This window comes from Venturia canescens, chromosome 4 (assembly GCF_019457755.1).
Source record: "Venturia canescens isolate UGA chromosome 4, ASM1945775v1, whole genome shotgun sequence".
NCBI lineage: Eukaryota > Metazoa > Arthropoda > Insecta > Hymenoptera > Ichneumonidae > Venturia > Venturia canescens.
In genome coordinates, this window is record NC_057424.1 from 4,070,299 (window position 1) to 4,097,676 (window position 27,378).

Genomic DNA, 27,378 nt, shown 5'->3' on the forward strand with positions numbered 1-27,378 from the left:
GTCATTTCGCTTCATGCAAATAATATTATTTATATTTTAATATATTGCGGTTGGAAAATATTCTTTCACTGCGCTACCAACTGTCAATTGCTACTGTATATATATATATATTACTTAAAATTATGGGTTTTCCATGGACTTTCACAAGGACACCGTCAGATGCCGCCACGTTGAGTATGAAAAATGTCCGACCACGAGAAAGAGGAGGCTCATAATCTCGTAAGAAATTTGCCTTTGCCTAACGTCTATCTAATCACTCCGACCTTGTTGATTCGTATGTTCCCAGATAAAGAACCTTATCTACTTTATGCTCCAAGACGTTGTAGCGTTGTTTGCCGAAAACTGGAATCTTGAAACTTTCTTTATCAATGTTTCGGGGTTATGTTGTCACTATAGCTGTTGACGATTTTCGTTCTATTTTTATTATTACAGTTTATTCATTGAACTGTCAAATTTTGACAGCTGTCTTTGTACGATTTTTAATATTGTCTTCCGGATTCTAATCACATTTTTATCAGAGATTTCCGAATTCCGGTCATTTTCCAGAACTTCTGTTTCTCGCCTCCTTCAATTTCAGACTGAACTGATTAAGAGTGTTTAAATTCGACGTTTTTCTTTTTTTTTTCAATTCTGTTTGATAACGGAAAATATGGTAAAAAAATTCGTCAAATCAAGAAATGGAACATTGTTTTCATTGGTTGCTAGAAAATAACATTCGTCATTTGCAGCAAATGGAATTTGAGTGGGTTCTTCACGACGAGGTGCATTCATCATTGTCACAGCTACGGGGCATCTTAATGGTATGTTTTGTTTTTTATGCTGATAAAAAATTGAGAAAATTAGAACTCCTTATAGCCATTCAAATTCTGGAATTTTATTTCAACAAACTCTCCGGCAATCGTTTGTTCTTTTCTTGCAATATATTTTTGTCTCGATAGTTTTTCTTTAAGTTGTCGCAGCGTTGTAGAGCATTATTTATTTATGTTTTTTTCTTTATCAGGAATGCGCGCAGCGATTTCCTCTTGCTCTTTTTGGAAACGATCAACAGTGCAAAACGGATAGATTCGTATTTGCAGCTCCTCACGACCATGTCAAGTGCGTTGTTGTACTGACGGGGGACAGCATCACACATGCTGTAAGTTTAAAAAATAAAATAGAAAAGACAATATCGTCTATGGAAATGATTATGGATGAGAAAAGCAAAAATGTAGTTTATTCGGGAAGTTGGAATTAGTATTAATGTAATACTAATAGTATTTACAAGTTCGTTATTTACAATATTTCATAAAAGTTTTATAATACATCACGAGAATGTCTTTTACATTCTGTATCACAAAATTTTTATTCGCCAGCGGTAAATATCCAAGTTTTCTCTGATCGAATGAGAAAAAAATTCACTGCAAATCGTTGATTGACAAATTTTGAGTTTTTGCATTTCGGCGGTTGATGAAGGAATTTTGAATTTCCAGGAAGTTAATTTCAAGGTACAACGTCAGCAAAATGTTTCAATGCGCACGAGTATACAGAACGATCATCCATGGAAATTGCAACAGATTCAGGATGCGGCGAATCATTTGCAACAGGCGATAGCACACATAGATAACGTGGATCGTAATTATGCGTTCAAGACGTCGGACGAGGTGATGCACATACTGGGTAATATATTGGGCTGCCTTCAACGGAGTCGTACGAGTTTGATAGTACCGAAGAAAAAGACGATCGATGATTTGATGAAGAGTCGAAATATGAAATCGCTCAATCCAAATTTACCCGAAAATTTGGCCATCAGCTTTTACATACAAAGCTATAAACTAGTCTTGGCGGTTTACCAATTGGAAAATGCACATGGAAGTGTCAAGTACGAGTCACAGCAGGCCGAGTGCAGTGTTCCATGGTTGAACGATGCTCTCGTGCTTCTGACAATCGCCCTGCAACTCTGTCAGAGGTTAAAGGACAAGGTAATTTTCTCGTTTTTCCTCTTACTAATATAACCCGATTCACCGGATCATGAAATAATACTTTTTTTTACAGATCTGTGTATTCTCGCAGTACAAAGACTTCACGGTCGGTTCGCGAGTTCCATCCGCAATGGATTTATAAAGGGACTATACGGATGATCGTTCGGTCGTGAAGAAATTAAAAACGGGATAATATGAAGAAAAAAAAATTGCTTCCACTTAGTCAATCTCTTAGAGCACACCGTAATTCGCACGGGTGTGTCACCGTATGTGATAATTGTTGTTGTGTATTCACGACTAACGATGGGAGAGTGATAACACCTCCTCGCTACGCGTTCAATTTGTCCGATCTTTCTCTCTTTTTCGTCATTGAGTCAGTGAGTAAAGTATATTAGGTAGGAGAAAGGTAATTTGAACATTTTGGTCATACTGAGTTCTTATGGAAGAATGAAAGAAGAAGAAAAGACCGGTCGAATCATCGATCAAGCTCGGATGTTTAGCCATCGATAAAATGAAAAATCTGGGCTTCTCAATGAACGTAAAACAGAGAGATTCGGAGTCGGAAGCTCCACACTTTTTGACTTATTTTTTTTCTTCGATCGAAAGCTCGTATGTGTCCAATGATTTTGTCCGTATCTGAAAGAAATAATAGTTATTATTGATAATAGGTCGTAGAAGTTTATGTAAAATGTGTGGAGTGTGGAGTAGACGAAAATTTGTCTGTTGCTGTATTTTATCTTCTTTTTTCGTTGGCCTCCCGATGAGGATCACAAAGATCGTCTTTTTTCGCTATTTTAATCTTCGATTTTTCGGTTACTTTTAGCGGGAATATTTTTTCGCTTGATGCGAACAGCGAGATGCCCGTTTACGTATGAACCAAAATACGAAATAAAAACCGATACGAAATAAAACCGTTGTAGCTATTCTGAGAAATGTGGAGAAATTGAAGAAAAAACTAAGACGAAAAATGCTACTATGCTCCCGAATACCTAGACAACAACGAGTCTGTGGAAAAATACGAAAGAAATACCAAAAACCAAAAAGAAAAGAGGAGAACCCGACAATAATAATTCTCGCGTGGTCCGTGTACATAGGTGTGTATGTACTAATATTGAACCCATTAATATCCGTGTTGCGTTGAAATGTCACGGGATCTGCGCACATTCGAATATCCGTTCCAATATCGAAAATGAGTCGATAAATTTTGTTGAATAAATAGCAAAAGGGTAAAGTAAACGCAATTCAGTTAGTTTTAAACGAAAGTAAAAATTCAATTGGAATAATAAGCGAACGAATGAGCGAAGCAAACTTTAATTTTATTGAAAATCTGTAGTTAGTCAAATAGGATGATATAATTGAGGAAACTAAAAGTATTCGAACTTGGCAGTTCTGATGAAAAACCAAAAAACCAAACGAGGTGACCACGAATCATGAATGCATTTTGTCACATTCTCGTTCGTTTTTATTAATTGTGTATGTATACTATTAAATATTCGTCATTGTTGTTATATCGCCGGTAATTATTCGCCAATTCTAGCGTCTTATATTTTATGTTTTTTCTCGCGTTGTTAGGCTAATTCTGAGGTGCGAATCAAGTATTGGAATTAATAAACGATAGAATTCGGGAGTTATTTGAGGACACGCCGGTGCAAGGGTGTTAGCGGGGGAGGGGCTCTGATACTACATTTTAAATGGAGTAGAGCAAGACTAAATTCGGAGGTCGAATCGAGACTTTGAACGGTTAAACCGTCGCGGTTATCGGTCATTTTTTTTGAAACCTCTTCGATCGATATACTATTTTATAATTAGTTAAAAAATTCTATGGCTATCATCGTACGCGAATAATTTAGTTCAGTAATTTACTCAAGTCCCACTGGTTCGTTCGATCGTTGAAAGGAAGAAACGTGCGTGTTTTCGCGCGACGGATCGAATCGTTCAAAGTCTCGCGAGTTGGACTGCGGTGCTTTCGTCATTTGCGTTCGTAAATTGGCGAGAAAACGTGACACACACGAACACTTGTTAATAATGTTTAAGTATCGATACGAAGATCGATGAGTTTTCAACGATTTAACGAATGAGAAGAAGAACTTTTCGACGTCATATAGACTGCCCCTCGAGTAATATCCGAGTATAGTGAGAGACACTTTGTGCGTATATATAAATGTTGAGAATATTGTCATGTACGAGTGTCCTCCGTATTACTTCAGCTTGTCATTGCACAGCCTCGGAAACAAATTTTGTTAAAGAGGGTGGATCACGAAATCAAAATAATCAGAATTTGATAAAATTTGGTGATAACATTCTTTGGCATCAAGTATACAAATACAATTTTTTTCAAATTTTTTTACCACGTGGTTATCGAATAATTGAGCGTTAAATCGAAGTTCTTATGCACGAGATGTATAACTGTGGATACGTTAACTCTATGCTTATACACGTGAACTTTAGTGTTCAATTACTCGAGAGCTATGCGGTAGAAAAATCTAAAAAAATTTATATTGTCTTATATATCTTTAAAGAATAGATTTACCAAATTTTATTAAATTCTTATCATTTTGAAATTCTTAATATTTTTAACATGGTTTAGCATGGCAACATTGTATCGTCGCGATCCACCGTCCTTAAATACTTCTTCGGAAATGAAAGAAAAAATAACAAATTGGTACGAGAGCGCGGGAGCTGAGCTGAAAATTGGATGACTGTGTCATGAAAATATTATCTAATAAAGCAATTATTAAGAGTGTTGACCACATGACCAGCATGAATTTTGTTGTTTCACTCAAAATACAATTGCCATCTTCTTTTCAACGCCTCTTCGTCATGCTCCTATGTTATCATTCAGTGACGACTTTAGAAATTTTATGGGTCATATTGATTCAATTGGTCTATCATTTTTAGCATTTTGAGATACAAACACTTAATTAATTCAACTGTCAAATCCATCGTTCAACCATCTTTCTGCCAGCATCAATCATAATTGTTAATCGTATATCTCGTGTATAAAGGAAAAACTTTTTCGATCGAATCGGCGAAGTTCCAAAGTACAAACCATGGGTGAGTTTCAGTCTAAAATTTCATTTTTCGTTTACGCGAAAAGCATTTCGTTCGAATTCGAACGAACTTTCTGCTTTTTTCCTTGTTGCCCCGAGTATTTGCTTGTTTTAACAAATAATTGACTAATCAAATGAATAATTGTATTCGTGAGTGGTGTGTATGTGTGTGCATAATCGAGTTCCAATTTGGTTAGTTTCAAAGTGAAATATCTTGCTCGTTGTTGATTTTTCACCCAAAATTTTAATTAATTCATTTTTTAATGATTTTTCAGTTTTCATAAGGACCCTGTGGATCATTCTGATGGTATTTTTCGTCGCTGTTCACGGTCAACCATCGATAAAATGCACCGGTGAGCCTGAGGATGATTGCATCACCAAAAGTGTCCGAGAATACTGCAACACCGTGGTGAGTCGACCCTGCGTCTGATTAAACGTGGCCTTGGAACAATTTTTTCTCGACTTATGTTTCAGTTGTAATGATCGCTGGAAATTAATATGCAATTACGAGTTGAATTTTATCAGCAGACGCGAGTCATTGGATTGAACGAATTGATCGGAAACCTGAAAACTTGCTAAAAATCATTGTTTATGACACATCCAACTGTTTCCAAGGCCCTCAATTTGCGAATGAATCATTATTTTTCAACAGACGGAACGTCAATGTCTCATCTACAAGCTCACCTCGGGACTAGAAACATTATTGGACGAAGAAATGCAGTGAACGGTGAGTTTTGCGTTCATGGTAAAAAGAGCAAAAAACAGATATCAATAAAGATTCGTATCGTGACTCAAGTTCTCGATTGCAGATGGAAACGAATGGGGACAAAATCAATTAATATTTTGGAAAATTTGAACGAATGGATCCTGGAATAATTAAAACTATTTTTAAAAAATAAATCAAAATTCTCGCTTGTTTCTTATTTTAAATTCTTCTTTCCCCTTAAACTTCGAGTTTGAAATTAATCTCACCCCGATCGGTTCGAATCCGTATCATAATTGGGGCCCAGTTTTGCTCGAGTCGGCGATTAGAAAATTTATATACCCGATGCAATAACTGACGCAACGATAACACAGAAAAAAAAAGATATGGTTTAGTCCTATCTATGAGCACTATCGATTAATTTCGAACTGGATAAGCTTTGACGGACTTTGAGACATCATAAATCATGTATCACATTGAAGTAGAGTTTAATAAAAGTGAAATGGTTCATGAGTCGGTTCATAGGACGAAACGTCGGCGACATAAGAAAAAGCATCGAAGACTCGAAGAGGCCGGGGTGTTGGGTTGTTTTGGATGAGGTGTTGAATGATAAAAGTAGACAGTGAAAAAAAATAGTGCGGATGGAAAGAAAATTAGTCTGATAATTACGAAATGCATTTTCACGTGTTTCCAATTGTAATTGTTATTTTTTCAGTGTTGGATAGTTCGAAAAAAAATGCGGTGTACAGTGCGGTAAAATCTTCGTATAATCGGGGACTGTTATCGTCTCCGAGATTAGGCGAGTGCGATGCTCATTACGTAAAAAAGTATGGATCTCCGTTGAAGCTTGAGGATTCGGGCACCGTACGACCAGGACGAATGTTTGGTTCATCAGAATTTTTATCGGTGGAGCGACTTCCGAACGAAGTGTTCGATCACGGGTATGACGGATTCATTCATTCATCGGAATTTTTGATCCACGATTATGATGTTGGTTTTTTGAGCGATGATTTCGAGAAATATTTTCACTGGCGTGGAAGCGCTGTGAACACGAACGTAAATAATCGCCCAAGCCGCGTTCCTCGTCAGAAATTAAAAAACCACCAGGCCAAACGAAAATCGAGAAAATTCTCGAAGAAAAAGTCGAAAGTCGAAACAAATTTGGGAGATGAAATCGAAGCTCCTTTCTACACAGAGAATGACACTTTCAGTAGTTTATTTAGAAACCCAATGGACATGCCCAGTGGTAATAATTCAACGGAGAAAGCAAATATGTTAAGGTGGCTACCCGGGGCTTGTGGCAATGTAAGAAGAATCGTCGGAGGCTGGAATATCAAAAGCATAGAACAGCTTCCCTACATGGCGTTTATCGACAGCGGATGCGGTGGTTCGATCATCGGCACGCGATGGGTCATTACCTCTGCTCAATGCCTCATAGGGTATCATTCTTTTGTTTTGTTCTTTTATGTTATTTTTTTTCATACATCATTCTAATACAACAGATATCAGCCTAAATTCGTTTACGTTGGAAGTATTGATCTCCTCGGTGGATGCGAACACGGTGTCGAGAGAACTTATCGCCATCCAAAATTCTCGAATAAAGGATTTTCAGCTGATATTGGTTTGATAATGGTAAAGCCAAATTTTGTATATTCCCCGGCTATTAAACCTATCAAGTTTACTAGTAAACGAGCACGCGTGGGCTTATGCGGCATCGTTTCTGGCTGGGGTGCTCAAAGAGTAAGTTATTTTTCATTGTTTTTGACACTATCACTGAACTTTAAACTGGTTTGTTCGTCGAACAAACCGGGTTTTTTTTTTGATCGGGTAGAAAAAAGTCATGTTGATCGAAAATAATACTTTCCTTGGGTAAATAAGATTCTTAAACGGCGAAAGCGAATGACGCCACGTCTTTGTAATCGGGATTTCTCATGATAATTTTTTTCAGTTGAAAATTTTTTATGCAAGTGGAAAATTGTACATTTTTTTTGTGCGACAATGAAAACCCGAATGAGTTGCAGTGAATTTCTTTTGATTGCAGCACGGAGGAGAACTATCGAGGAAGCTCAAAATGACGATAATTCCAGTCGTACTAAGGTACAGATGTCTTTTGAGTCTAACCCAAAGGGAACTATTTTGTGCCGGATACATCGATGGCAAAGCTGATTCGTGTCAGGGTGATAGCGGAGGTCCATTCGTGGCCGGTGGATTACTTTATGGAATAACATCTTTTGGTTTTAAATGTGGACGTCGTAGATCTCCCGGGGTCTACGTCCAAATTTCGTCTTATCGTAATTGGATCCATAGCGTTAGCGGGGTTTGAGTCCAATTATGTTTTAAAATACATCCGAATTGTAAAAGCCGACGGAGAAAGATTTCATTCTGACTAAAACACTTACCGATAATTTTAGCGAAACGTGAAAAAAGATGGTTCGCCGTCGTCGGAAACTTCGCAAACGTTAACAAATAATGATCGAAGTAAAAAATTTTTTCATTCGTCTTGCGACTAGTTACAGATTTATTCGATTCATTCAAACGTTTTGATCGAGTGTTTCGCATTTAAAAATGGAAAGGATCTAAAATTTTCGTCCCCGGAAGGCAACGAAAATGCAACATCATTTTTAAAAAGATACGGACAACTCGATTAGGTCGCGACGCATTTGCATCGATCATAATAATTTAGGGATACGCTTTTGTTGGGTTTTCACTCCTCCTCATTCTCGAAGCATCGCGACAGTGAAAAAACGTGAATCTCCAATTTCAGCTCCGTTAAGAAACAACCGCGAGCGTTAGTGATGAACAAATATAAATAAACTTTAGTGCGATAAACTCCAGCATAAAATTTTAAAAGTGTAAAAATTGCGCCAAGTATTAAAAATCGCAACCTCCTTTATAATAATATTTATTTTATTTCTTCCTCTAACCCTAATCATTTACTTGGGGTCTAAACGACCCCATTTGTCATGTGATTCTACTCTGTTTTTCAGCAAGCGACACTGTAGAATACTGTGCAACACCGTGCAACACAGTGTCGTATGGGTGCTCGTTAGACTGGGCCAAAAAAATAAATATTTTTTTTTCCAAAAAATATATCAAGAATATTATTCAGAATGACGAAAAAAAAATTTGGTGAAAGTTAGAGCCCTTAATATTAATTTTAAGAGGTCTATCATCGCGGTTTTTGATTTTTATTCATAATTCGATGTTTTACGTCAAAACTGCTAGGAGATTGAAGTGAAAAGAATTTATTTCCACTCATTTTTATATAAAATTGAATTTCATAAAAAAGGTCTGATATAAAATTTTCTTCTGATGAGCCGTTTTCGAGTTTTTAAGCTTTTTAAATCGATATATTTTTTCCATTTGACTGTTTTACTTTGGAATTTTGTAACTAACGAATTGATGAATATAAAAATGAAACCATGACAGATTCTTGAAGCAAATTTGATGCTCTCCAAAAAAGGTTTCTTGGTATTTTTCCCTGAATTTACTTCTTCAGGAATTATTCACGATTGAAGTTGAAAAATAAATTGAAATTTTAAGTTTTCTGTTCTTTACTCAATTTTTTTCCACTCCACGAACCAAATTGACTTTTTCAATCAACATTTATCATTTGTCTTAAAAAATCTCTCAATATTTATCCTTATTTTAACAATATTATCACAAAAGTATCGAAATTTAACAATCAATATAAATTTATTCTTGCTTAATTGATATTTTCTCAACTAAATGATTTTTTACTGAAATATTACTCTGAGAAAATAAAATTACGTTTTTTGTTGAGAAAATATCAATTAAACAAGAATAAATTTATATTGATTGTCAAATTTAGATACTTTTGTGATAATATTGTTAGAATAAATATTGAAAGATTTTTGATGAAAAATGATAAAAATGTTGTTCGAAAAAGTCAATTTGGTTCGCGAAGTGGAAAAAAATTGAGTAAAGAAAAAAACTTGAAATTAAAATATTTTTTCTATTCCAATCGTAAATAACTCCTGAAGAAGTAAATTTAGGGAAATATACCAAGAAACCTTTTTTGGAGAGCATCAAATTTGCTTCAAGAATCTGGCATGGTTTCATTTTTATATTCATTAATTCGTTAGTTACAAAATTCCAAAGTAAAAAAGTCAAATCGAAAAGGGAATTCAATTTTATATAAAAATTAGTGGAAATAAATTTTTTTCACTCCAATCTCCTAGCAGTTTTGACGTAAAACATCGAATTATGCACAAAAATCAAAAACCGCAATGATAGACCTCTTAAAATTAATATTAAGGGCTCTAACTTTCACCAAATTTTTTTTTCGTCATTCTGAATAATATTCTCGATATATTTTTTGGAAAATAAAATATTGATTTTTTTTTGCCCAGTCTAGTGCTCGTATTATTTGGCTCTTTTTGGTGTTGTGTAAGACGGTGTTGCTCTGTGTCGCTTGTTGGAAAGCTCCCCTAGAGAAGTCTGACTGATTAGGATACGTATTTTCAGCTGCCGAATCGATATTGAAGGTTAAAATTCAGATCCTGTGTACCATTTTTTCGACAACTTTGAAAAATGATGTAAATAGGCCATTACTCTCGTTTAGCGTCAACTGAATCGCTCTGGGAGGGTCCATAGGTTTCATTATACTCACGTCAGATATTTGCATATTCACATCAGGCAATAAGTATCAACGCTGTAGGAACCAATAAGCTCATGTCTTAGTCTCCAAGTTTCGGATGGAAACAATCTGTCGTCTCATTATGGTCCTTCGGAATCTGTGGAGTCGTTCCGTACGCATGGTCTCATACGTTTTCGCGTTTTTCTGCGATATTTTGCGGTTCTGCGCGATCGCGGCTCGTCGCGGTAACGTGGTAACGATTAAATTAAGGAGGGTGGCTAGCGACGATACAATATTGCCATGCTAAACCATGTTAAATACATTAAAAATTTCAAAATGATAAGAATTTAATAAAATTTGGTGAACATATTCTTTAGTGCCAAATTTGACAATACAAATTTTTTAAGATTTTTCTTCTGTACAGTTATCGAGTAATTGATCACTAAAGTTCACAAGTATAAGCACAGCGTTTCCATATATATATGTATGCATTCCGATAACAAAGCAGAAGAAAATTTTGAAAAAAATTGTGTTTTCGCACTTGATGTTGAAGAACATTATCACCAAATTTGATCAATTTCTTATCATTTTGACGAATGTAGCCACCCTCCTTAAGATTTTAATCGTCACTCTCGGGGGGCTTCACCCCCCGAACCCCCGTTCCCCGCGTTTAAATTGTATATGCTTACCGTATTAATATATTCGTTCGAATTCCAAGAATTCTGCACAAGGGGATTCGCGCTCAAATTCCGATAATTTCTCGCGAGGGAAAAACTTTTTCTCATGGAAGGGGAACCGAAAATAGACATATAAGAAAATTTTCGATCGTTAAATCGTACCTTCCTAATGTTTACAACCGCATTTTAACCCTTTTCCCAATGTCGCATATTATGATATGGAACTGTCATTTTTTTCATTCGTCAAATCTCCTACAAAATAGCGGTCACTTCAACTTCACGAGTAAGGGGAAATTGATCAATCTCCAGTAAAGATACATGGCCCGTCTTGACTCGCTCTGCCTGAAAAATTCTTCTTTTTAATACTTTGCCTCAAGACGCTGCCAAGTATCTAGATAAAAAGAAAAAAGAAACATCGATGATTTACGAAATATCGGTAGATTGCATTTTTGAACATAGATTGATTTATATTTCGCTACAACATGTATTAGTGTATATATATATATATATATATATTCTCCATTGACGTCGTATAGACATATACACACATATATATGTTTATATGTATATAGGTATGCTTATACACGTGCACACACACGCATATTTATATATATATATGTATATGATATACTTATTTTCGTAGGTACATTGCCTTCTCGTTTTACACAAAAATATAGAATCTATAGTTAATGTTGAAGAGAATCGATGCCTGAGAGAGTACACAGAGCAAATGATAAACTTATTTGGCAATAATAATATTTCCTCGGAGCAATAATATACATTCATGCTACATATATAGTAATTGGGGTTTTCTCTTTCGCTCTTTTCTTCATCTTTTCCTTCATTACAAATCTTTCATAGTTTCTCTTGGATCAGTAATCGGTTGAATAACGGATTCGTTTGTTCGTTTTTGCGACATTGACTCCATAATAATATTTCTTTTTTTTTTTTTTCGAGATGCAAGAGAAAATGAAAATTTTTCTCGAGTTCCAACACGTTTCGTGAGCCTATCGCAATGTCGACGGAAAAGACGAATGTCGAATGTTGAATGTAAAAGTTCGTATTAACTATTCTTCCTTCGACAGATGTTTGTATATTTAGCTATATATGTATAGATTTTTTAATTATTTGGCGGAATGAATGAGCTACAAAGACACGTGATGATCTCATTGACATTTTTTTTGGACGCAACGATATAAATAGTGTGTTTTCTTATACATAGTTTTTTTTTGTAAATGTTTTCACTCTCGACGATGTTTGTAAAAATCATGCTCGCCGCGGAGACTGGGGTCGCAAGCAATTTCTTCATAAATCATTGTTACGAATTTTTCAATCGATGTTTTCGTCGACATTGGAAAGCGCACGATCGAACCTGCGTGCTTTGAAACTCCGTTCCCTCTCGTTTCTAATGAATCACTTGTGTTTCGAACAAAGCAAAACTTCGTAGCCACAATCTTGCAACGAGTTTCCAATTTTCGTTTATTGCCAAAAATTCCAATGAAAATCGTTCCCTCCTATTTGAAAATAATTTCTATTCTTTTATTCCAAGTTATCGAATTTTGTATAAAGGTATTGAAAGTTTTTTTTTTTTTTTTTTCAACCGTAGTTTGTGGCTACCGAGCCCGAGTCCTCGCTCTGCTCTCTATTCCGCCCCAATCACACTTCGATATCGGATAATATAATAAAATATTTTTCATTTAGCTTCTTTCGACTTGGTATACTTTCATGTGCAATTCAACCATGTATTCATATATATGTAAATATAATTGATATAAATATATATATATGAATATACTTATACATTTCAACAGCGAAAAGAAACATTCTCAGCTGACTTTTCAAAAAATATAGAGCGCACGATACACCACGCAGTTATCAATGTTTTTCCTTTTTTATCCATGCTCGTGTTATGTTATGGTTTTTGATCACGTCGAAACAGCTACAATAAGTAGGTATATATATATATATATAATTTAATCATTATTCGCCACCTTTGCAACATCACTCTCGTTTCAATCATTCGAGAGGAAGGGGACGAGTCGTTATAAAAAAATCGAACTGTCACTCTTGTTGTTTCGCAGTAAAGAAGGAGTTTTTTTTTCTTTCTCTTTTAACTCGATCGATCCGATGCGTGGAAGATTTTGCGCACATGTTTTGAAGCTTACACAAAACGACGGAGGTGCGTCGCAAAAATGATTAAGAAATGGAGGAGTCAGTGCGGTGGTTTGAAAAATGAAATGATAATAAATGAACTGTAGGAAATTCAAGTCGAACGGTTTTCAGGACTCTGTAGTAGTAGGCCGTTTAAGGAAACGGTATGTGGCGGCCTGACGCGTGTGTGTGCGATCGTAATGAAATAAATGAAGTACGGAAGAAAAAAAATGAATTTTCGAATAATGAGAAAAATTTTGATGATACATTTCTGAATCTCAGACGAGGAACAAACATTTATATTCGCGTTTTTCAACAGGAAAACTAAAATATTACCAATCGAAGCTCGGATAAAATTTTCGGCTTTTGCCATATCTGATTTATTCGTTATTTTTCCATTTTCGTCTCTTTGTTTATCTATTTCCCGTCGTTGCTCGCCCTTCGCTTCCGTTGCTGCCTCTTAATCAAATTTTCTAACCAGATCATTTCTAATTAATCAGGCCCCTCATGTTGCTTCAAGGATCATTGTTCAGATCCCGAAGAAGCGGAGGACTGCGTCGTGCTTGCTGATGTAACGATCACGTTCGTTTGAGGCTTGTCCGCGAGCGCTTGTACCGGCAATGCCTTCAGTATAGCATGCACCTCCTCCGCTACTGCTACAAGCACAAACTCAAACTGCTGTTTCGTTGCCACCATCCCTGGTCTCTGGTCTCTGATATGCTCCAATGCCGCTGCTATGTCAATCTCCTTCGCACCTTTTGCCATACGGTTGAGCACCATGTCGATCAGGCAATACGTTCCCGTACGCCCGGCACCGTCACTGTGTCAAGCAAACATTCGTTCAATGTGGCTAATAATTATCTTATTATTTTCTGTTTATATTCAATAGCAATAGCTTCAATTTATTTTCATTTTCAGAACTTGAAAAAAAATGAATATCATCCATTTGCAATCGATTGCAAACGTGCGATGAAAACCTGTTTACATAAACGTTCTGAGCCCGACGAGGATTCTCGACGCTCATTTGTCGCCGGAGATTATATTCCGAATTACTGATATAAATACTTGGCCTCGAATTGATATAATACATTTTAGCACGTAACTTCCGTTATGACTTTTTTTTTATGAACTTCTCGAAAATAATTATTATGAATGATTAGTGGCGCCTATGCATAAGACGTCAAGTTTTCAATTACAGTTTCCGATTTGTTCGGTAAATATTCCAAATTATCTATAAAAACTTGGCCTCCAATTGATATCATACATTTTTATACTGCATGTAAATGTAACTTGGATAGTACATTTTTCAATTTGTTCAATATTTATGAATTTTTTTGCAAATTTTTTATTTTTCTTTATAGAATTTTTTTCGATTGTTTTTTATTTTTGTTGAATTTTTTTGAACTTTTCAATTTTTCGTTTTTTATTTCTATACAATTTTTTTTCCTGGTTTCGAATATTTTTTCTATGCCATCCAGAAACAAGGGACCATCAATGTACTTGTCCCAACCTTTTTTCCCTAGGGGAATTTTGGGGTTATAAAAATCTAAAAAATTCCTAAATTTTCCATTGCAAAGTGCGACGGCTCGTGGAACCCTTGACGAAGAGTGTACACATAAATGAATTTGGAGTTAAACAAAAATGATCGAAACTTGTAATTTGTATAGAAAGAATGAAAATCCTTACCTACAGTGGACGACAATGGGACAAGACCTTCCGCGATAAGATTTGTTGACTTTGCGTCGAAATTCGAGTAGCGCCTTGGTCGATTGTGGTACGCCGTTTTCAGGCCACGAGAGAAAATGGAACTGAGTAACGGTACGGGTTTCGCCGGTTCTCAAATTTTTCAGATAGAACGATCGAACCAAATAATCGTCGCACCAAATATGCTCGGAAACGAGATGAACCTCGTAGATGTGATAGAGCTCGGAACCTTCTTCGGGCCAATAACGATGGCACATGCCGCGTCCTTCTTCAGTGAGGCGTGTCAGCATAACGATAACAACGCTTCCTTGTTCCCAGACGAGTTGCCAAAAATCTGCTGATGTTTGCGGCAAAGGTCCTTGGGTGGCGATGTAAGCTGGATTTCTAGGGTCATGATCGGTCTGTCGAGGAAGAAAGACAACCAAAGAGGACTGTGAGAATTCATTTAAATTTCGATTCAATATACCTAGAGTAGAAGCTAATAAAATGGGTTTTTAAACAAATCTTTTTATCATATCGAACTCATAGGAACAAGTTTGCAGTGTGCAATTTTGAGGCAAATCAACGAAACTCTCAAAAATAAAAGTGACACAATCACAGCCGGAATGCAGAAACTTTCATGACGCAAATTTAATCCACATCGATTCGACGAGTTGTCGATCGAATATGCTCGTTAAATTCACTGACCAGTCAAATGAATAACCCATATTTTGAGCATAATAATCAATCTGCCAATTAATTGCGTGGTTCATCGAACTGGTCGAATCCTTATTCATTTTCCAATTAAATCCATCGAACGCAGTCACAATTATAAATTAACCCCTTCGGCGGCAAGACCAATTTTGCCCACAGCGCCCGAAACGCGGGAACAAAAGTATTGAGATTTTCATGAAAATTTGTGTACTCGGGGATTTTTGGGGTCGCTGATTACGATTCTGCCCTCGAAATATCAAAATTCAAAATGGCAAGACCAATACGGCGGCCAAAAATGGTCCTCGGGGGTTTTCGTGGCCGCTGCGATTACGAATTCGCACTCAACATTTCGGAATTAAAAATGGTGGATTTAATATGACGGTTGAACTTTGATGCTAAACCAATGACATTTGATCGAGCCGTGAGGATGGTGAATAACTGCAAAGCATTAGACAGTTTCATTGACGACTTCCAAATATATACACTTTTGAAAACATCACCCAATTTTTGTTGTTGGTCATTTCAAATGATTCTTTTATCACCCTCAGTAGGAAACATAAAACTAACCTCAGACATTAATGTCAGTCGTTAGAGAGGTAGTATAAAATTTTGAAAGAAGTTATGAACGTGGATTAAAATTCACCAGTTAATGCACGGGGCAAATTTAATTAGTATTTGTGTAAAATTTTCTGCCATTTTTTTTTAATGATTTTACATTATGAATTCGTATATGCCGTAGAGGATTTACTTTTTTTAATTTGTATACTTTGAGAGCGGAATGGTAATCAGTGACCCCAAAAACAATCGAATACTAAATTTTATCCGATTTTAATGAATCTTTTTTGTATCTACGGCCGCCGTATTGGATCCGCCATTTCGAATTTAAAAATTTTGGGGTCAGAACCGGTACCAAATTGATGAAAGTCGATCGACTGCTGGATCACGAAATAATTGATCTCCACCTTAACGCGTCATTGCCGCCTAAAGCGTTAATTGTTCGATCTCTAGTGTGGTCTAAGTTGTTGACTTATAATTATTAAGCTGTTTGCAATCCTCTCGTGTGAAAAACATCCGCATGCTCTGGACCGCTCTCTGCCTTCACTAACTTCGCCCGTGCGATTCTTTATCTTCGGGCAAAATTTAAAAAATGAGTACTTCCTTTTCTTCGGATTCCCAGCACTGAGGACTTACCGGTGTCTGCAAACGTAGATTCAAGGCGGCATATCCAGGGGCAAATTGCAGATACAATGGTCGTATCGTATTAAATGGGACTTTGTGTTTTCTGCTGCCATGCCCTCCTATCCATCACTACATTTATACTGCCCCCATATTTTTAAACATCTCAGCGGTATGGATCAGTCATGTACCTAACATTGGACTTTGAAATTCGAGAAATGAAATTTATCGACCCGGCAATAGCAAAAAAGAGATTGAAACTTTTTTATTCCGAACGGACTGACGCGGTGTAGCCCCTTCAAAACCGTTATTTCGGACTTTCATTAAAAATTACGCGACAGTGGTGTTTTATTCCGTTTCTTCCTTTTCATACAATAGTTATTATGTGTGTACCGACACAACAGAATATACATTAAGAGTTACTCTATTAGGTTCTTTTATACTCACGATCGTCGAGGCGTTTATGTAGTCCGAATTGTTGGCGCTGGAAAGATCGTTGAGTACGACCCTCGAGTGATCATAGGGCAAAGATGAGCCGGGACGATTGCGATCAGCGTTCGACTTTTCCATAGCAGTTGCGACCGATGATGGGTCCGCTTCGTATGCGCAAATTCCTGCCCATTCCTGATCTAAACGGTCTTTATTTTTCAAGCGGTCCTCCATGTACGTCTGCAATAAACATACGAATTTTCAACAAAAACAAAAACAACTTTATTCAAGGTTAAAGTGGCTGTATATATAAATTTCAATAAAATTCGAATGTTAGCTTTCGGTTGTAGTTGAAAAAAAAAAATCCTGAAATCAAAATCGAATCGATATAGCACGGGAAATGAAAGAAAAACAAAAAATACCAGAACCATGTGACCGGTAGAAATGTCCATGTTGGTCAATGCAGCAGCTTCTTCGCCCCAGGAGGAAGTGCTCGAGCGAGCAGATTCACTTTCACGAGAAAGACTAACGATTCTCGGCGATTCGGGCTTGTCACTCGGTTGTTTCGCCTGCATTCTAGCTCTGCACAAATCTTGATAATCTTTGGAAGCTTCCGGATCCGGTGTTGCCAAACCCGCCAATTTGGCTCGAGACTTGGCGTGCTTCCGAGCTATGATGAGAGTTACGACAGCAGCTGCAGCTGCGGCTGCACCTGCGGCTGCAACCGTTACACCGAAAAGCCCAGGACTCATGGGTTTTGCAGTGATACCCTCGATATCAAAGGCTGGTGGTAATTTCACCTGACACCAAAGCATTCGACACGATTATAAAGATAAAATGATAATAATTCGTCCTGCATTTATCGCAACGGACGTGTTTGTTATTCGTTTTTTAATATCAATCGATCCTAAATGTTTTGCCTTTTTGCGATTAATCTACTTATCGAAAAATTTGAAGAATCGTTTCCAACTTGAGCATTGAAAAAAATCATAATCATAATTGTTACCGGAATCGAATCTCGCTGATCGCAGCCAAATTTAATTTATTCGTCCGAACGATTATTATCGTTGGATCAGCTCAATAAGTGAGATTTGAAAAAATATTTATCGCGAAGCCCGCGAAGCAGCTGAAAAGTATGCGTAGTTCAAAAAACCATTTAAAAAAATCAAATTTTCGGCTTACAAAATCAATCAATTTCGATGAACAGATTGATTCTTCTTTTGGCGTATTTTGCGATCGTTTTTCCAAAGAATAAAAATAATGTTGTACCTTGTCCCCTATACCGGCACGGACGACTTGCTTTCCTGTGATTTTTTTCAACTCCGCGTGTATTTGTTCTGGAATGACAAGACGAATTTTTCAATTTTTTTATCAGCATAGACATTTCTCTTAAACTGGAAAACATCAGTAGAATTGTCACAAATGTCAAAACTGATTATGAAAGAATATAAAATAAGAAATATTACCGATTTTTGGCGCAATTGCTAAAGCGTCGTTGTGCCCGGTGTATGGATCGTTGGTCACTTTGAACGTAACCTCGGCCCGACCAACGCGGACATTACTGAACGTGTCGGGGTTCAATCCCAAAAGTTTGGCAACCGTTTCAACTACTTCTTCGCCATCCGACCATTTCGTAAACTCACTATTGAACTGCAGGTACAAATGATCGATATCGACGTTTTCATATTGTTTTCCGTTGTAAACAACGGTGTTTTTCTTCATTTGGGGCGATCGCAATATTTTCAAATCGTCTTTTGTATCGATCTCAATATCGAGGTCGTTGTCGTTCGGGATTGCTGGAATTTTTTCGTCGGTTCATGATTTTCATTGATGTCATTTTTGTTTAAACTTTCATGAAGGAATTGTATTTGTCATTCCGTTTCCAACTCCAAAAATACGCAAACTTACGGGCAGACGGTGATTGTGTTTTGAATGCATAATTATTCGTGGAATAAAGTGGGCCCGGTTTTTTAACATCCACGCGTTCCGGACGTTGAAAAGCCGCCAAATTGCTATTCCACAATAATTTATTCAAATCATCCTCAAAATCGGCGTCAGCTGCTTCTGAAAATTTCAACAAAATATATAAAAAACGAGATGTGACTGAAAGAATCGACGAATTCACACGAAATTAGCAACACACAAAATAATGCACGAGTTCTTTGTCTCTAATAAAAATGTGACGCATCATCCCCGCTCATTCTCGACCTCCTTTGAACGCTTTTCGTGTTGTAAAAACTCGCATAATATTATAATCACTCTCCTGCTTTTCGGGAGAAACGCGGATGAGGAAAAAACGTGAATGTACATTGTTTTTAGGTTTATCCTATTTCCATTGGATTTTTTTCTTCAAATTTATCGAATACAATAACTTGTTTTTTCAGTGAGAATTTACCTTCCCTCATCACCTGATCGAGATCGATAGGATTTACGAATCTGTTCTCCGAGTATGCGCCACTTTTTCTTCGATTGTTCAATCGTTCTAGGGACGCTTCGAGCCTGGAAATAGCTTCTTGATTATCATCCTGTTCAATTTCTTCATCTTGCTGATTTGCATCGCGTCCATCCCCGTTTTCCTCTCTGAGCCAATGTTGCACTTCATTTTCCCCTTCGTTATCGTTGTAATCACGCAAAAATTCCAATTTCGACGAATCCTCGTCATTCCGTTTTGGCAAAGTCTCATTGATGAGCATAAAATTCCAAAGATTTTTATCCATGAGATTTTTATACCGTTGACTTCTCACGATTTTCTCAAATTTTTCTTCATCGTCTCGACTCGTTTCATATTCGTCATCGTTCATGGCAGATTTTAAATTTCTCGAAAAATCCGAGTGTGGCTGTCTCCTCAATCGGTAGATCGGTTTTTCATCATGCTTTATGTTCAAGCGTTGCGTCAATTCTCGAAAATTTCTTGATCCTCCCTCGTTCGATTCATCATCCAAATTCATTTCCCTCGGCGACTCCATTACAAATTCATTCTCATCGTTAACATCCGTTTTCACGTTTCTTACGTTTGCCAAACGATTACGGTTCTCTGAGTTTTCCCCGCGAAACGGTGAAGTTCCGTAACTATACTCATTTGAGAAATCATTTTTTTCGTATGTCGGCTTCCTCGACGATACGGGAGGATAGTATTTTTCGTTAGCAAAATCACCGTATCCGTGGCCACGGATTGGGGTGAAATTTACCACTGCAAGAGGCTGCGATCCCTAAAAAAAAAAAAAATAAATAAAATGTTTTATTGTTATTTTGTCTTTATCTTTTTTGTATAAATCAGAAGAAACGTTTTTTTTCTTATGAAAAATAGAAAGCTTTCGGTGCTGGCGGCAATTCCTGAATCGCAGTTCAAAATGATGATTAAACTTTTTTTTATTACAATTCGTTGCCAAAAAATGATGTATATATAAATAAATTCTGCGATATTTAATAGTGTTGGAATAAATTTAAATAACTTAATAAATGTTCAATTGATTCTAACGAATCGTGGGGCACAACCGTTTTTTGAGACGCGTAATCGGAAAAAAATGAATCGGGTAAATGATTCGCGCGTATCAGGCTTTACCGGCTGAGCGATCAAGTGATTCGAGCAAACATGGAAGTTGAATGAAATTAACTAACATCGTCGGTTTCATCTTTTGCGCCATAAGTATCGAAGTTACGCTCCTCGACGTTGATCAATTTTTGACAAACATCAGTCTCGTGTTTGATCCTGAAACGTAGACTGTACAGGGAGGTTTGCATGACGCATTGAGTGTAGGGATGTGTCCACGCGTAGCCCCCGACGACCAGTCTCTCGAGTTGTCTTCGCAGTAGGTCGAGTTCAGTGGAATCGAGATCGTATCGATATATATCTTCGTCTTGGAGCTCGCCGAAGGCACGTATGCATCTTCCAAACGCGAAATCTGTCAAATTTCATCGAATTTTCATCAATTTAACGAGAAAAGTATAAATTTAAACATTTCCGTTAGCGAAAAAATAGTCGCGGCTTGTAATGATGTAAATAAAAATATTTTTCATCATTTTTCAAAGAAATAAACAACGAACTAAATATAATTTGCATTGCAGAATATCAATCTCACCATCGTAACAAGTTTCCAGTTCCGTTCTACATACATTTTGGCTAAAGAGACAGCCTGTAAAAAGAAACAGAAGTATATGAAGATCAAAAAAGATAATTCTCTGATAATTCCGGCGCGCGTTTTTACCGCGAGGCATTTTTTTTCAATTCTTATTTTAGTTGCGCGATGACGCAAATCTTTCCTGACTACGGTGCCTCCAGGGTATTCTTAGCGCGTGGGCGTTCGATATCTATATGTGCACTTATATATCCGATCGAGAAATGCGAACTTCCTATGTGGCATTAATGAGAGCATCGCACAGCGGCATCGAACCGATGCTTTTCTCACCTGTGACGGAGGCGGAAATTATTTCTTCAAAGCTGCATTTGTTTTATGACCGACGGAATTGAAATTCCTCCGTGAATTGAAGTCTTTTTTTTTTTCTTCTTTTTCCTTTTAAATCAAGGAGCTTTCAACGCTAATTCGTGGGTATATTCTGTGCACATGTTCATTGAAAATATAATTTTATCGGAATCATTGGGAAATCTTAATAATAACGTTGTTGTAAGAATTACCATCACTTTTCCGGTGAACATTCGCTGGAAATTATTTTTTATAAACTACCGATCGTAAGTTTGGGGACGCTCGTTGAAATTTTTTGACGCACCTAAAGTTAAATTATTTGATCGAAAAAAGAGATATCGAAATTTTGCGAACGGCATTTTAAAGGGGGCATAAATTTGAGCCTTAATAAAACCTTTTTCAATTTTTTTTCAGTCCGGTACATACTTTTGATGTTGGCCGTTTTTCAACCTTTTTTCAGCCCTTAAAAATCGCGCGCACGGTTCGTAGAAAATTTTTCCAGTGATATTCACCATGGAAAACATGAAGGGGGGAGTACTAGCTTTGATTTTGTTTTTTAAAAAGTTGCGCGCGATTTTTTTTCACCGCGTTATCTCATAACGTTGTCACAAAACTATGAGGTTTTAGAAAAATTGTCAAGAGGGTAAAAACATGTATTCGATGATTCTGCACTCGCTAGAATTTTTTTTGCAGATTTATCATTTTTGGTGGAGATTTTTTGAAAATCACCTCGAAATGCTGCTGATTTTTCAAATCGCTTTAACTCGGGAATTATCGGGTGCGTGATAAAATGTTAATAGGAAAAATTTTCTTGCTTTTCCCTATAATAATTATTAAAATTTTTTAAGAAATTTTTTTCAACATTTTTTTCGAAATTTTTTTCCAAACCCTCGTTGTCAAAATTGCACGCAACGTCTTTTTTTACGTATAATATTTCCTAATTAAAAAAAAAAGTTAATATCAAATGTTATGTCTGTTACCTTTCTTATACAAGTTTTCCATCGAAAAAACCGCCTCTGGGTTTGAGTACGGCCTTCACAATTTGTAAGTAAGAAAATATTATACGTAAAAAAAGACGATGCGTACAATTCCGACAACGAGGGTTTGGAAAAAAATGTTGAAAAAAATGTCTTAAAAAATTCTAATGATTATTATAGAGAAAAGCAAAAAAAAAAATGTCTTATTAACATTTTATCACGCACCCGATAAATCCCGAGTTAGAGCGATTTGAAAAGTCAGCATTTCGACGAAAACTGATTTTCAAATAATCTCCACCAAAAATTCTAAATCTGCAAAAAAAATTCTAGCGAGTGCAGAATCATCGAATACATGTTTTTACCCTCTTGACAATTCTTCTAAAACCTCATAGATTTTTGACATGACGCCGTACTTTTTGAAAACGTTATTTTTTCACAATAAATGAGATAACGCGGTGAAAAAAAATCGCGCGCAACTTTTTAAAAAACGAAATCAAAGCCGGTGCTCCCCCCTTCACGTTTTCCATGGTCAATACTACTGAAAAAATTTTCTACGAACCGTGCGCGCGATTTTTAAGGGCTGAAAAAAGGTTGAAAAACGGCCAACATCAAAAGTATGTACCGGACTGAAAAAAAATGGAAAAAGGTTTTATTAAGGCGTAAATTGAAGCTACATGTGTCCCCTTTAAAATGCCGTTCGCAAAATTTCGATATCTCATTTTTCGATTAAACAATTTAACTTTTGGTGCGTTAAGAAATTTCAACGAGCGTCCCCAAACTTTTGGCCAGTAGTGTACGTCCAAGGGAATAATTATTTTCCTTGGGAGTTGCCCTTCAAGAATCTCTCTGATGATTATTAAATACTTTTGCATTGAATATTTTTCCGATTTATGAACGCTCCATCGGAAAAGCCTGCACTCGAAATAGTCTGCGAGATAATTAAAAAATTCTAGGAGAGCCTTAATGAATGCAGTTTTGGAAAATGAATGAAAATGCTGGTAGAAATTTGGATCGATATTCAGACCGAGGATCTGTGAATAATGATATTTTATTGCAGTAGCATTGAGAATCGTTGGATAAAAAATGTATAGAAAATGGGCTTCGTACGTAATGAAGTTCGATGGTGATTGAGCCAGAGAGTAAAGTGTATATTGAGGAACTGATGACGCGCGCGCGCGCGCGCGTTTGCCTCGAATTCAGTGAGAATTCACCGTAGCGAAAATTCGTCTCACGTGAACTCGGGACGTGAAATGTTTGCCGAGGCGATAGGGATGATATTGAGGGTGTGAGAGCAGTAAAATCCTGGATTAGGATTAATGGGACGCATTTGGTGACGCAGCAGAAATAACGATTCCTTCGTTGTTTGGCTGGCTCTGGGGCAAGTGGAAAAAGAAGAATAGCCAGGCATTATGAAACGGTGGTGATAAAAAAATAAGGATTTATCTTTGATTTGTGATGGTTTTCGGATGAAGCTACTGTTGTTCGGATTATCGCGGTGCAGTCATGTCGTCGGAGCAACTATTATTCAACTATATTATCAATATCGATTGTTCTCACTCTATATTTTAGGCTTATCTTTGTAGCTCCAGCATCAACATCTTGGAAACTTTATCATTACGAGAGGGTAAAAAATACACGAAAAGCTCTAGTCCCGGCAAAGATGAGACTCGACGTTGTTGTGGAAAAGCTCCGCGGGAGCATAAACTGAAAAGTTTATTCCAAGGAATAACCCGAAGGCTTTAATTAGTGTTTTAAGGCTCACTTACCGATCTCACCGTCTCCGAGAACGAGTTGCGGTAGGAGGCAGAGCAACGATAGCTCCAGGCTCGCCTTCCACCACCGTTTACGGCCCATAGATGTTGCTTGAAACGAATAAAAAATGCAAAACTGAAATGAATTTCTTTTGAGAGAGGAATGGATGCGCGCTCGTTACCGCCGTACATGGCTCCAGCGATCTCCCGAGCGCGCGGAGAATCCTCGGAAGAGGCCCGCGCACTTGCTTGGGTGATCGTTTTCCCATGCACGGCTCCTCGCATCCATTCGGCGGAGAGCACACTTTATCTGGGCTTGCGAAGACAATGAAAACATAGACGGGGCGCGCCCAGTCCGGCGAGTTGTTGTTTTCACAGTTTCCCGGGGCGCCTTGATGCGTATGCGACGGAGTATAGTGCATTTGAAAAGAGTGACGGCCGAGGGCGACTTTCAGGCTTCGAGTTTTCAAAGGAACATGGAAATTGGGAAAATCCCGTGAAATTTGGGAGTTGGAATGAAGGAATTATTTTCATTTGTTGATAACTGAATAATAATAATAAAAAAAGATTAAGGTCGTCGTTAGGTTTGTTCACCGAGATAAAGAAAATATTTCTCCCAATCGAAACGCCGGGGCTAAATGATTTCGTTGTTCCAACGATTCATCCCGCTCGATCTTTCCTTTTGCTTTTGCAAATCATTCTCGGTGTTGAAATTTCATTATCAATAATTTTCCTTATTTTTTTCGCAGGGTATCTTCAAATTTACAATCTGCTCGGCGAACGTGGTAGGTTTATTTTTATTGTTTTTTCAATAAATGGTAAAACGGTTGAAGTAACGCGACTGAAAAATCGAAACTAAAGAGAGCACGCGCAACGAAAAATCGTTTGAGCGAGAATTATATTTCCATTTGAGAAATACACATAAAACGACGGTATTATCAACAAAGATTGTGCCTTTGTTGCGTGAACACGTCATGAGAATTAGATATAGATAATGTACTTCATATTCTTGAGTTACGAAAGGTCGCTGCGCGAAAATCAATAATAGCTGTTTATATGTACGCGCCTCCGGTGAAACCACCCATCGAATTAATGGCACACATTGCTATTTTCGAAGTGTATTACCTCACGTTTCTTACGCATTGACGACGACACCTCGGTAATTGGGTTCCAACTTAACGAGATGTCGAACTTTCTTCTTCTTCTTCTCCTTCTTCTTTTCTTCTTCTTCTTCTTCTTTGTTCTTTTCCATGTTTCGTCAGGCTTTGAAAATAACGTGCTAACTTTTTACCTTTATAAGTTGCGAGCTAGATAAAAATTACGGGAAAAAAGTTTCCGCACGGAACACTTTCATTTTGACAGTTTTTTCTTCGGGAGTTTCGTTTTCTCAGCGATTGCTTTACATTTTCACGAAATTACACATTCCTCCTTTCCTGTTTTTGCTTGCTATCACGCTATTTTGCGGATCAACTATAGTCTCTTCTGGCATCCGAATATCGATCGAAGTATATTTTTTCAAAAAAAAGTCGACCGTTCTTTAAAGTGGAAAAAAAAATCCAAATGTCGCGGACACGAAATTTCGAATGGAAACTCTATCGTTGTAATTTAAAAGTGATATTTGACGGGGGTTGTGTGTCTTGAGATTGTAAAAGAATGCAAAAGTATGGCATTCGGTGTAAGTCATCAGAATATGTTGGCTCAGGATAATGAAGCTTGATGTTTGGAGCGGCGAGGGAGTGCGAGGAGTAGGGAACCGGGAAATAAAAGATCTCCGTGAAAACGCATCAGGTTGTCCGCTGTCCCACATTGATACCATTCTACGGTATCAACATGATTATAGAATTACGTATTTCGACGCCACCTTAGCCAATCCTCCTCCGTTAGAAATCTATTGTAAATATTGTATTTTCCATTTTTTTTCCCTTTTAATATTTTCGTTCACAACGCGTAATCTTCGTTATTTTTTGTAGAAAAAGTGAAATTGACAAAATTGAGGAAAATTTATGAAGAGTTTTAAGAAATTTTTCAAAAAAATATCAAAAATTAACAAAAGTCATGAGTTGAAGCCCTCTGATTTTTATAATTTTTCCGAGTATTCTGAACTTTCGATTGATCATTCGAACAATGACAACCCTGTGGCTTTTATTATGATCCGAAAAAATAAGCGAATAGTTAGATTCACGCGAGGAAGAATTGCGAACCATCTGTTGAAGTGCGCCCTTTATTCTGACGAGGACGAATAACAATATTTGGTCCGTTGGATTAGACCGAGGGATCGAAATCATGCCGCGCCCTCGGAGACAGAAAAATGCTTTTTTTCTCAATTTTTCAAAACGCGGTGATAATGCTTGGTTGTTTATTCTTACCAGGCCTCTGTCCAACGGTGTTTTTTTCCTCAGTCGCGCATAATTCCGTCACGTTTTTGATAAACCGCTGAGAGAGCAGCTCTCGCGGGAGCTGCCGATGAATCAAAACTGAATGAAATTTTGTCAAACTTCGGTATTATTTCAACAGCGGTATGTCATCTTTTTTAAAAAAAGCGTTTTCTCAAGTTTTTTTATTTATTTATTTTTTATTGTTATGGGACACGTCGGAGAGGAATTATGAACGTTTGAGCTCGACACAGCGACACCGACTGCACATCGGAGCAGCCACCGAGAGGGCGTGCGTTGGATTTCAAATCGATTACACGAGCCGGCTTCTCCCCCTCTCTTTCTCTTTTCATTCCCTTGTCCTTTTCTTCTCCACCAACTCCCAGTCCACCCTGCTATTCCAGTCCTCAAACGCCCTCTACCGTCATCAAGTCTCGAAATATATCGTACAAAACAGACGATGACAATGAAAATGCGTTCACGTATACCGAGCTCGAACGCGATAAATTCCACAAGTAAATAATAACCGAATATCATCGCGATAAGGCTCGCTATTTCGTTAAAGAATAATCGCGAAGAAATTTTTCGATTAAACTTTTCCCCTCGGAAAGCTCATCGAGGACTCTTTATTTTCGTTTTTATTACTCTTGCTGCTTTGACTCAAGTCAATTTCGCATAAAATAGCTCGAATATGCGGACTTTGAAATACGTAGCCG

General features: G+C 37.2%; 3 protein-coding genes across 6 annotated transcripts; 2 read left to right on the top strand and 1 right to left on the bottom strand.

Moving 5' to 3' along the window:
* The first annotated feature begins 152 nt into the window (after positions 1-152).
* rogdi (rogdi atypical leucine zipper) lies at positions 153-3,951 on the top strand. Its single transcript, XM_043416848.1, has 5 exons — positions 153-219; positions 729-800; positions 1,001-1,135; positions 1,470-1,958; positions 2,032-3,951. The coding sequence occupies exons 1-5, from the start codon at positions 184-186 to the stop codon at positions 2,098-2,100; spliced, it is 801 nt and encodes a 266-aa protein (XP_043272783.1). The 5' UTR covers positions 153-183; the 3' UTR covers positions 2,101-3,951.
* Positions 3,952-4,493: 542 nt separating this feature from the next.
* On the top strand, positions 4,494-8,610 carry LOC122409526 (trypsin 5G1-like). 2 transcript variants are annotated; one of them, XM_043417156.1, is made up of 6 exons: positions 4,494-5,012; positions 5,284-5,417; positions 5,661-5,735; positions 6,427-7,150; positions 7,214-7,451; positions 7,753-8,610. In XM_043417156.1, the coding sequence occupies exons 3-6, from the start codon at positions 5,672-5,674 to the stop codon at positions 8,032-8,034; spliced, it is 1,308 nt and encodes a 435-aa protein (XP_043273091.1). In that variant the 5' UTR covers positions 4,494-5,012; positions 5,284-5,417; positions 5,661-5,671; the 3' UTR covers positions 8,035-8,610. The 2 variants fall into 2 exon arrangements, 1 of the variants encoding a protein (XP_043273091.1); XR_006260717.1 differs by lacking the exons at positions 6,427-7,150; positions 7,214-7,451; positions 7,753-8,610 and adding an exon at positions 5,818-6,407 and having other exon boundaries at positions 5,483-5,735.
* A 2,819-nt stretch (positions 8,611-11,429) lies between these two features.
* On the bottom strand, positions 11,430-26,920 carry IA-2 (tyrosine phosphatase IA-2). Of its 3 annotated transcripts, XM_043416570.1 has the most exons (14): positions 26,657-26,920; positions 25,416-25,553; positions 24,306-24,401; positions 21,221-21,274; positions 20,760-21,043; positions 19,537-20,350; positions 19,050-19,205; positions 18,608-18,937; positions 18,411-18,478; positions 17,564-17,941; positions 17,160-17,381; positions 16,728-16,733; positions 14,826-15,244; positions 11,430-13,959 (listed from the first exon to the last, which is right to left on the bottom strand). In XM_043416570.1, the coding sequence occupies exons 3-14, from the start codon at positions 24,391-24,393 to the stop codon at positions 13,662-13,664; spliced, it is 3,117 nt and encodes a 1,038-aa protein (XP_043272505.1). In that variant the 5' UTR covers positions 24,394-24,401; positions 25,416-25,553; positions 26,657-26,920; the 3' UTR covers positions 11,430-13,661. The 3 variants fall into 3 exon arrangements, with proteins under 3 accessions (XP_043272505.1, XP_043272504.1, XP_043272506.1); XM_043416569.1 differs by lacking the exon at positions 25,416-25,553; XM_043416571.1 differs by lacking the exons at positions 16,728-16,733; positions 25,416-25,553.
* Between the last annotated feature and the right edge of the window lie 458 nt (positions 26,921-27,378).

Coding starts and splice junctions, on each gene's coding strand:
- LOC122409526 (XM_043417156.1), top strand. CDS start 5,672: ATGTCTCATCTACAAGCTCACCTCGGGACTAGAAACATTATTGGACGA. Junction 5,736..6,426: donor ACGAAGAAATGCAGTGAACG/GTGAGTTTTGCG, acceptor TTATTTTTTCAG/TGTTGGATAGTTCGAAAAAA. Junction 7,151..7,213: donor TCTGCTCAATGCCTCATAGG/GTATCATTCTTT, acceptor CTAATACAACAG/ATATCAGCCTAAATTCGTTT.
- IA-2 (XM_043416569.1), bottom strand. CDS start 24,393: ATGGGCCGTAAACGGTGGTGGAAGGCGAGCCTGGAGCTATCGTTGCTC. Junction 19,206..19,536: donor CGATCAGGTGATGAGGGAAG/GTAAATTCTCAC, acceptor TGAAATTTTCAG/AAGCAGCTGACGCCGATTTT. Junction 18,938..19,049: donor AACACAATCACCGTCTGCCC/GTAAGTTTGCGT, acceptor AAAAAATTCCAG/CAATCCCGAACGACAACGAC.
- rogdi (XM_043416848.1), top strand. CDS start 184: ATGTCCGACCACGAGAAAGAGGAGGCTCATAATCTC. Junction 220..728: donor AAGAGGAGGCTCATAATCTC/GTAAGAAATTTG, acceptor CGTCATTTGCAG/CAAATGGAATTTGAGTGGGT. Junction 1,136..1,469: donor GGGACAGCATCACACATGCT/GTAAGTTTAAAA, acceptor TTGAATTTCCAG/GAAGTTAATTTCAAGGTACA.